Source organism: Papaver somniferum, chromosome 6, assembly GCF_003573695.1.
Source record: "Papaver somniferum cultivar HN1 chromosome 6, ASM357369v1, whole genome shotgun sequence".
In the NCBI taxonomy this organism is placed as follows: domain Eukaryota; kingdom Viridiplantae; phylum Streptophyta; class Magnoliopsida; order Ranunculales; family Papaveraceae; genus Papaver; species Papaver somniferum.
The window spans coordinates 157886138-157896149 of NC_039363.1; the positions used below are offsets into that span (position 1 = coordinate 157886138).

The 10012-nt window shown below is 37.4% G+C and overlaps 1 protein-coding gene across 2 annotated transcripts; it reads right to left on the minus strand.

The window, feature by feature from the left end:
* Positions 1 to 1240: 1240 nt before the first annotated feature.
* Positions 1241 to 6464, minus strand: LOC113289891 (F-box protein SKIP31-like). 2 transcript variants are annotated; one of them, XM_026539319.1, is made up of 9 exons: positions 6166 to 6464; positions 5696 to 6046; positions 5523 to 5596; positions 3555 to 3630; positions 3241 to 3351; positions 2664 to 2838; positions 2088 to 2206; positions 1704 to 1787; positions 1241 to 1575 (listed from the first exon to the last, which is right to left on the minus strand). In XM_026539319.1, the coding sequence occupies exons 1-8, from the start codon at positions 6292 to 6294 to the stop codon at positions 1722 to 1724; spliced, it is 1101 nt and encodes a 366-aa protein (XP_026395104.1). In that variant the 5' UTR covers positions 6295 to 6464; the 3' UTR covers positions 1241 to 1575; positions 1704 to 1721. The 2 variants fall into 2 exon arrangements, with proteins under 2 accessions (XP_026395104.1, XP_026395103.1); XM_026539318.1 differs by having other exon boundaries at positions 1730 to 1787; positions 6166 to 6463.
* Positions 6465 to 10012: the final 3548 nt, after the last annotated feature.

Sequence of the window (10012 nt, forward strand, 5' to 3'; positions counted from 1 at the left end):
AGACTAGAAAAAGTTAGACTAGAAAAATAGATACAGTAGTTTTTTGCGGGTGGAGGGAAATATTCTTTATAAAAGGAGATGAACACAAGAAACCTAATTTGCTCAAGATGTCTTATCCCTATGAGCAAAAATCGTAACCATAATCAATGCGAAAGAAAAAAGACATATCATTTGTTATTCTCTCATCGTTATCATCATTACATTCTAAAAGTAAACTAATTTGTTTCCTGAATAGTCTTCCTATTTTTATTGAGATCATCCGGTTATGGCGTGCCGGTCATTGTGACTTCGTTGTTCCCGGATCTGAACCCGTGTAAATTTATGTCATGGTTTTAGCAGTCAAAAAAAAGATATGGTATTACTTTTTGTTCTGCGCACTTGCTTCTTCTTGAATTCATTGACTCATACCTCCATATTGCACCTGTTGCAAGGTATAATGGTTTGTTAGGTAACAAAAAAATATAATTGTCGGCACATGTCTTGGTTAAATAGAAACGGACCACTACCCTCGAAACTCGCTTACAAACGTCCAGTAATGATAACAATTATTGGAGTGTTGATGAAATTAAATCAAGTGATTGATTATTTTTTTTGCTGGAAATGAGTGCCTAAATGCAGAATGATTCGATTAGTACTAATATTTTTATTTTATTTTTGATACCCGAAGGCCGGACCCAGGTCCCTACCTGAATCCATCCAGTTGGACTGGCCCCACTGCCAAACCCAACACCGCTCAATCCACTATACAACTAATCTACTACAAACCTTTACGTCGGCGGGGATTGAACCCCTGACTTCCTCCTTACCTGAGTTGATGGGATATTACTGAGCTATGCTCTTGGACCCAGTGCTAATATTATTAGATGTTTACTAATGTTATAAAATTACGAGTACCCTGGAATAAGAAAGAAATAAATTATGTAAACTGACGATAACATGGGAGGTTGAGTCGAGGCCGTAAGCCCCGGTGATACCTAGTAGTATTTATAAAAAAAAAATTCAAAGAGAGCATTGGAAGGCGTAACTTTAGCCACAGCTGGACAACAGACGCCAGCGTGTTGAACTTAGACCCTGCGACGCAAGAAGAGACAAGCGTCTCATGTTCAACTGCAATGGACAAACCCTCAAATTTAATGGTTTACCCATCCGTTTTTCATGTTTGCCCATTCATACTGAGAGCAAAATGGCAATTCTCATCCCATAGGAATTACCCTAACAAGCCATCTCAAGGATTTTCACATAGATAATAAGCATTGGTTGATTGACGGACTCCCTTCAATAGAAAACTAATCACATGCGTGTCCCTTCGTTTGGCCTCTTAGAAGAAAACCATACAAAGGTTTATTCCCTGATGCAAGGATTAAAGTAACCAAAAATATTTTACAACAAGAACAAGTTCAGCGTCGAGGCTGAAAGGTTTCATAGGGTCATGTGTTAATAAACACCTACGTACACGATTTATCAAGAATACATCTCCTCAGTACACACAAGTACAGCTACATGATCAGCAAAACCTCGATACTGCTTCCAGCTCCTTTTCATCAGCGCAGTTATATCCCAGCAGATACGCCCGAGCTGTCCATAACCACAACAAAGTTAGTGGTAGTAATAACAGTAGTCATGATTCCTACTTATTTTTTGTATAACACACACGGGTAGTAATAACAGTAATCATGATTCCTGTTTATTTTAGTATAACACACATGCAGCTTGAAGAAGTCTCACACACCAAATCGGCCTGATCCCATGAATGGCTCCGCTTCATCTGTTCCACCACCTTGTTGTTCCTGAATTTTATAATAGTAGAAACGGAGTTAGTTAGGCTAAAAGCACCAGCCGTCACAACTCATGCTCAAAAGCTTCTCCAATCAGTCTTTCCTTGCTTCATACTCCTAACGTGATTTTAAAAAAAATGTTAATCTAAAAAAATAAAGAGTGATTTTTAAGAAATTGGTGCATGGGAGAGATTGAACCCTGAACTTATCAATCAAAATAATATGAAGGGTCAAGATGAAAAAAGTAAAAAGAGGAAACTACCAGGAGGCTTATACCCAAAACAAAAACCAAGAAAAGAGCCTTTTACTCACAGCATCTGGTTCTATTTCTGAAGGTGAGAGCAATCTATCGAAGCAATGCCCAGAAATTGTACAAACCAAAGTGCCACTAGAAGCATCCAATACAACTTCCCTGCAAGTATCATCACATACTGCAAAGGAAGAAATCATAAGCCGCATGTAGTCTAAGTAATTACCTGCCTATCTTATCCAGTATGACACAATTTTGCCAAAGTGACATAACTTTTATCAGAAAATGAGGTGAGTTAGCATTCTATTTTCAGAAAATGTCTATTAAACAACAAATAGGCATGAAAGACTGGTGCAGAATGAAGGTTCTGATGATAATACAGTTCTAATAACTAAAGTACCTCACTCCAAAACAACAATAAATGTTTAAGTATGTACGTTTCATCTACTACTATTAGAGGTTAACTTCAACTCAGCAGTTGACATAGTAGAAATTTTTCAAAAATTAGAACAAAAAGATCTTGAGAGCAGTGCAAGGTCCATGAGAAATATGCTCACGGTGACGGCTTAAGAATTCCAGCATTATTTTATAACTTACAGACATCAACGTAGGGGATCTGTAATTCAGTGCTTCCTTACCGTGAACGCGGCCGGTCTTCTCGCAGAGAAAAAGTTCCCCAATTTGATAGTAGGAGCATGTGTCCCCAGAACAAGCATGTCCAGTAACAACCTCGTCAGGCAAGCCTCTGCTGGTTCTCCATATAGACACTTGATCAGCAACTGTTTTATCGAGAATTATGTGGTCATCATTCACCTTCACATGTAAAACAGCAAACATAAGGATAGCCTCTAAACATCATAAGCTTGATACATAAAGACAGATTAAACCGAAGGAAAAACGAAGTATCTCAAATGCCTCTATCAGGCATGCCATTTGGGGCCTAGATCCATCATGCAAACAATGGATCCTATCAAGGTTTTGCCATATTATTAACCAAGTGTCAGAATAAAACTCCATGCTATAATTCCTCAAATATCCATTTGCAAACCCTCAAGTGGTCAGAACATATATCGCAACAGATTATTACGTTAATATCAGGTCAAATGACTAGATTTAAGCAATCCATCCAAAAATGTGACATTTTACTTCTTTTCAGCAAAAGCAACTGAATAGTACTTTTACACATTAGTTCATCATTTCTAGATTCTTTCTTACTTGTGAAGGAAGGGGTGCTTGGCTTCTCTTGGCCGCCTGCATTTGGATATAATATTCTTTGAACTCAGAAGGAGTATTCCTAACAAATTCAGCCATATCCTCTTCGTCACGCTGCAAAAAAGACGTAAGTAAAGTTCAGGGCGACATACTTTAACCTTATCCATTCGAGGGAACTAAGGTTCAGACTTTAGTGTGGTTGCCCAAATAATTTTGTGAAATATTCCCTTCAGAATTGCCGACTGAGATGGGTTTGGATTAAGATAATGAGGTGCAGATTATAATGAATGGACAACAGGGTCTATAAAAATAATAACCTGGATGTAAAGCTTTTTCCAGGCGCATTCACGTAACTTGTTGGTAGGAGATAACAGACCCCACCTCATACAATACCTGCAGAATTTTATAGGTGGATATTTACTATGTTAATAGAAAATCCATAGATGAGGAAATGTGTATCGGTAGGCATGGACGCACTAGTATGAGAAGGTCAACAATATGGTACTCGTTTAGCTAAATTACTTATTTTATAGCACATTACTTGGGATTACGGTTTTAGTAAGTGCGTAACTACGACATAATACTCCATCTTTCAAGTATGGACCCATCTTGACGTTGGTACTCGTACCAGACGCACACGGACACTGCAACAGCTTTATTAGCATTTAAACTTAATACTCTGGTAGCTTAGTCCGATAAAGCTTAAGAAAATAGACGAAACAAAAAAAAATGAAAGAGAAGAGATGAAACTGGGTCCTTATACTTCAGTATAATTATAAATGCAGCAATTTATTTTATTAAGAAGATTACATAACGTAAACTTGATCCTAACCTCTGTGTCCCTGTTTCCTACTTTTCTTGGACACCGTGTCAGAGTATCCGTATTCACACCCGACAATGATACTGGCACCTGTATCCTTGTTACAGAGACTAAAAACATTGCGGAAACTGCAACCATGTCAATGAATATAACTCAAAACTAAACTATCTGTTCACATATTGATGAGGTTGACAACCTAACAATAATAAGTTCCTAATATAAAGTAGTAGTATGGCAAGTCAGGGTCTAGTCCAAAGGAAGGTGTGAGTCTAAGTTGTTATAAGGAACAAATTATTGATGCTTAAAGGATTCATTCAAAACAATTAACTGATAAAAATAAAGTAATTAAAATTATGAGATGAATATTGAACTTAGTAGCAGGCTAGGCAAAAGTAAGAACGGAACTAAATATAAAATATACTTAAACTGAAGCTAAACTCTCAAATATCTTGAAAAAATACAAGAAAATGAAAGAAGTGTTGCCCAAATGACACTAATTAAACCTTAGTTACCAGGAACGTGATAAGTGGTCAAGAATCTCACTGAGAACCGTGATATTGCGCTCCTCACTGAGATTCGTGATGGGAGCGCGCTCCTAGGCTAGCATGAGAGAAACGCGCTCCCAATGAGTGAAAAACGTTTCACCTCTTTTTAGTTTGTAATAAGTAAGCATATCTGATATCTAATTTCATATTTGTTAGTATAATTTTCATATCTTTGTATCTTTATCTAGAATATCATGTATCTATCTCATATGTGTTCTAGGTTACCTATTTTATAGGCACGTGATATCTGTATTCCTTATCTAGTTTAGTGTTTATCTTATCAAGAAAATAGGTCAATGTATATGTTATGTGATCAAACTCCTATATTAGATGATAAACTAAATCCTCAGAAGTCGTTTAAACCATTCTCTTCCACTTAGTCTTGTACTTTTATTACATAGGCTCACAATTTTAAATTTACATTAACCTTATTTACTACTTCGATCATAATGTAGGAAAGTATGAAGAAAATCTAAGTGTCAGTGTATGTTTTTGTGTTCTTTATTGTTTATGAAATTGGAAAAGTGGTTATGAAATCTAATCTACGCTCCCAAAACGCTCCTCGAATTTCATTTTTGACAATTTTACGATTTTCGAATCCGTTCTCGATTTCATTCCCGACCGCGCTCCCTCTCCTGGTAACTAAGAATTAAACCATACACCATACACGTCAAATGGTTCAACCTTCTTACATTCTCACCCACCTTAAAATCAAAAGCTCTTTTCTTTCATATAAACTTTGGTCCTGAGATACTTCAGTATAACCCAGGCAAATGCTAACACACTGTCATGTGTGTGAGATCATAAGTCACAAACATGAATTGATTGATTGTATGCGAGTGGGTCAGTGGATTTTAAGTCCGAGCAAATTTGAATGGATAATATAACAAAATATAGAAATAACAAAAACTATAACTCACAGTCGGCGCCATAGCGACTCATCAGATGCAGCAAAGTTCAGATATTTACAGACACAGGAGCAGGCGATAAGATCCTGCACACCAACCAGATATCCCCTTGAATTAATCGACACCAAAAAAAAAACAATTTAAGAAGGAAAAGAAAGATAAGGGATAAAGAAAGTAGTACTAACCTCAGAAGAAAGGAATTTGAGAATGTTATGAAACAATTCAGAAGGAATCATGCTGAAATTTGACCCTAGGGTGCTACATTTCAGCATCAAAATCTGCCTGCTTGGAAATCTTCTAGCATTTTGAGTTTGATCATCATCATCCTGTGTCGTATTACTGGTACTAGTAGTAGTAAAAGGTTCCTTTTGCCTCTTTTTCTTCTCTGCTCCTCGTTCTCCTTGATGATGAGTAACACAACCACCAACGTTGCTATCAGGTAGTTCGCGTAATCTCTTGTTTGTATTATTATTTGAAGACAAAGGGGAAAGACAAGATTTTTCTCCTTCTACTTCTTTCGTGCCATCCTCGTCGTCCTGATAGATAATTAAATGAATTAAATTAGAAACCTAAGAGATATCTAAGAAACAACACTAATCCCTATTAAAATATCAAAAGGTGAAATCTTAATGATGATTGTAATAAGAGGAAATACCTGTACGTTGTTATTGAAAGGTGACGATGATGATAAGTGATGAACCTCATCCTCATCAGATATGGAGAGTACCTCTGATTCGAGAAAGTGAGCCAAGTTTGCATCTTCTTCATCTTCTGAGATTGTCATCTTCTTGTTACTGATGCCCTACAAAACCAAAACCCTAACCCTTCAACAGATCTTCCTCCCGTGAAACCCCAAAAGAAAAATGGATGAAGAGGAGGAAGGAAGTGGAACAAATCAATCAACCCGATGGATAATGGTTTTGAGGCTTTAGGGCAACTGCAATAGTGCGATCAAAATCAAAGACCAAATACCAAAAAAAGATCGAATTTTAGTTTTAGTCCGTGGCAACAAGCAACGGTACCCGACTAAAATTTGGTCGAGCGTAACTCAAATATCCGTCCCACATAATTTTCATCAGGCGAACACTATATGTTCGTCCCTCTTTTTTTTATAAAACATTTTTTCATGGGACGAACATTATATGTCCGCCCAATTCTTTTTAAAAAAAATTTGAAAACAACTTTTCAAGGGGCGGGCTCTAGTATGTCCGCCCCATTTTCTCTATTTTTTAAAAAAAAAAACAATTTTCAAAGAGCGGACATATAATGTCCGCCTCATTTTTTTTTCTTTTTTTAATTCAAAAACTTTCGTCAGGCGCATTTTATACTTACGCCCCACTCCCGACGAACTTTTAATCTCCGCTCGACCAAATTTGGTTTTGGTCTTGGTCCCAGACCAAATATAGTCTGAAATTTGGGTTTTGGTCCAGATTTTAGTCTTTAATCCGTACCACTGTGTCTCGTTCCTCGACCAAATAAATGGGTTTGATCGCCCACTGTGGATGCTCTTAGGCTCCTTACCCGTGTACCCGTATGTAAGTTTTTGTTCGGTAGGAATTACTAATGTGAAAACTACAGCCACACCCATTTTTCAGATTTTTTCCACTGTGAAACTCACGCTCAGAAATCTTCAGGCGCGCACTTATTCTCGGTGAAAATATTTCTCCCAAGCCCATAGTTTATAAAATTAGGTTTCGAACTTTTCTGTTCTTCTAACCTTCGAGGAGGAGGACGACGACGACGACGACCAAAACCATCAATCTTTCATATCCCACCAAAAAGGGTTGGATATCTCTCTCTTCCCCAAACCCTATTAATGAATTTCTCAATTAATTTAATCAAAATTCCAGAAATACATGGAAGAATCAATTGGAAGCAACGAATCGACAACAAAACAATGGTGGACGTGAACTGAAATACATGGAAGAATTAATTGGAAGCAACGAATCGGCAACAAAACAATGGTGATGGATCTGTGGTGGTCAAAGAAATGGAGTCTGGGTTCGAGTTGATGTTGATTTTCAAGGGTTCGGTGGAATTTGAAGTGAGAGAAGAAGAATCTGGATCTGTTGAACAGATATTGAGATTTAAATGAGTTCGAAATCTAGAGATTCAGAAATTAGGGTTTGTTGTGATTCAGACTCTTTTGGCAGTGAAACATTGGAAATAGAGGTTTGATGTTGATGAAGAAACTGAGCTGGTGGTGTTCTTGAGCAGTGAAGTTGGTACTGAGATTAATGGGTTTATGGAGAAGACTCATGTGCACAGCGTGATGTTGTTGCCATCAAAGAACAATCAGAGGAAATGAGTGGTAGAATTGAATGGGTTTTCTGAGAAAGATCGATAGATGGGTTTGGTGAAGAACGACGTTGTGATATGGAGAAGATGGGTGCTGCTCGATCGAACTGACGCTGATGAGTTGTTGTTGTAAATTGTGAACCAGATGAAGAAATTGAAATTTAATCAAAATTCCAGAATTACACGGAAGAATCAATTGGAAGCAACGTATCGGCAACAAAACAATGGTGATGGATCGAACTGGTGGTGTTGTGCAGATATTTAGCATGTGTGTTGATTTCAGTCGAAGGAACTTTTGTCGTCTCAGTTTACTGGCAACGGATATTAATTCACATGAGAAGGTCAAGGAAGAATGAAGAGCTAAAAAATGATTGAAGAAATGATTGAATGGGAGCTGAGAAACGATGTTACTGTCATTGTTGTTGATGTTACGACGTGGTCTTTGTGGCTGAAAATGTTAACGGAACTGGCAAAGAAAGGGTTGATCAATGGAACAACTTCCTTGGACATTTGGAGATGAGATTTATGTGACGGACTTGAATGGATTTAGGCTGTGAAGATCGATGGGCCAGTTAACTCAAAGGTTGACCTACAACAGCCGGTGGGAGATGAAATTGTGAATGATCAGAAAGTAATAGACGATATAGGGTTGTGTTCGGTTGAGATGGCTTGGATTCCTCTTGTTTACAGTCCTGGGGATGATGGGTGATATAATTGCAGTGTACTTATGGCAGGGTGGATTTTATATGCCACTTAATTTATATAAAAAACGAGTTGGCGTTGTTGGTTGGGAAGCTACGGATGTATTGGTGTTGGTCAGAATGGTTGAATAATTTTTTATGCAGCTGTGAAAATGGTTGCATAACCTGCATATCTACAAAAGTTGTTGCATAACTTGTTATGCAGTCCAGAAAATGGTCGCATAACACATTATGCATCAGCTTATTTGTTAGTAGCGAAACCAGCAATCAAAAAGACTGCATAACTTGTCATGCACCTACAATAATATCTGCATAACATGTTATGCAGTCATGAAAATGGATGCATAACATGTTATGCAGTCATGAAAATATGGCTGCATAACGCATTATGCATCGATTTTATCTGTACACACTAAAATCAACCAAAACAATGGCTACATAACCTGTTATAGATGCATAACTTGTTATGCAGTCGAGAAAATGGTTGCATAATTTGTTATGCGTCTGCTTTTTCTATTGGATTCATGCATATACATCGTTTTAGTGGCTGCATAACCAAAATAATTGATGCATGAACAAAAATATGGTTGCATAACGTGTTATACATCTTTTGTGGTGTATGCATATTGTGTTATCCATCTTTTTTGGAGGCTGCATAACGAATTTGTAGTCAGTTTTCGAAATCTTTCTTTAAGATGATGATCACCTCCGATTTTTTCGTGAAAAACAAAAATTTGATATTGTTGTTTGTACTTGTTGCGTAGTTCTCTTTAAAAGATTTCCAACGATATAAAATTTGTAAAATTCCAAGGCGCGGTTTTTTAGATATGTTATATCCAAGTTGCGCTGCCAATTATACCCCTGAAAAATTAGGATGCATAACCCGTCATGCAGACATTTTTCAAAATTTCATATAATTATGGGTGTTACGCAGTGAAGCACCGACACACCAGTATTGGCGTCGTGTCCCGTCAGACGCGCGACGGACAAACGACACGCGTGGGACACCGACACGACACACATGTAGAAATCTCTACTCCCTTTTAGTAGTTTGGTAACCTAGTTTGTCGAGGAAATCATTATAATAGTTAATCTTTCTATATGTGAGCTAACCTAACGACATAAAATTGAGTTTTCTTTCATGTATTTGCGTGATTAAATGTGTTTGATATACTATAACACTATGATATTAATATATAAAAGCCATTTTATTAATGCATGTATAGACGTGTTCGTGTCATGATGATTTTGGTTTTTTTCCGGTCCCTGTGTCTGTGTCGTGTCGTGTATGTGTCCCGTGTCAGTGTCCGTGCTTCCCAGGTGTCATGGAACTAAAAATTAATCTTGGGCCTGACAATGAGAATATTATTTTTTTGGGCCTGCGCCTAATTTTCTCATTACTGATACATCCAAACCTAGTGGGATAGTATGACCGGTCCTGTAAGTGAGCGTAATGATTGCGCGTTACAGAGTTACAGGCCAAGTCATTGTCCGAAATGATTG

Excerpts from the sequence above, each read along its gene's own strand:
- LOC113289891 (XM_026539318.1), bottom strand. The coding sequence starts at position 6,294 with ATGACAATCTCAGAAGATGAAGAAGATGCAAACTTGGCTCACTTTCTC. Across the intron at positions 5,597-5,695 it reads TCAAATTCCTTTCTTCTGAG|GATCTTATCGCCTGCTCCTG; the intron begins GTTAGTACTACT and ends GTTGGTGTGCAG. Across the intron at positions 3,631-5,522 it reads GAGTCGCTATGGCGCCGACT|GTATTGTATGAGGTGGGGTC; the intron begins GTGAGTTATAGT and ends AAAATTCTGCAG.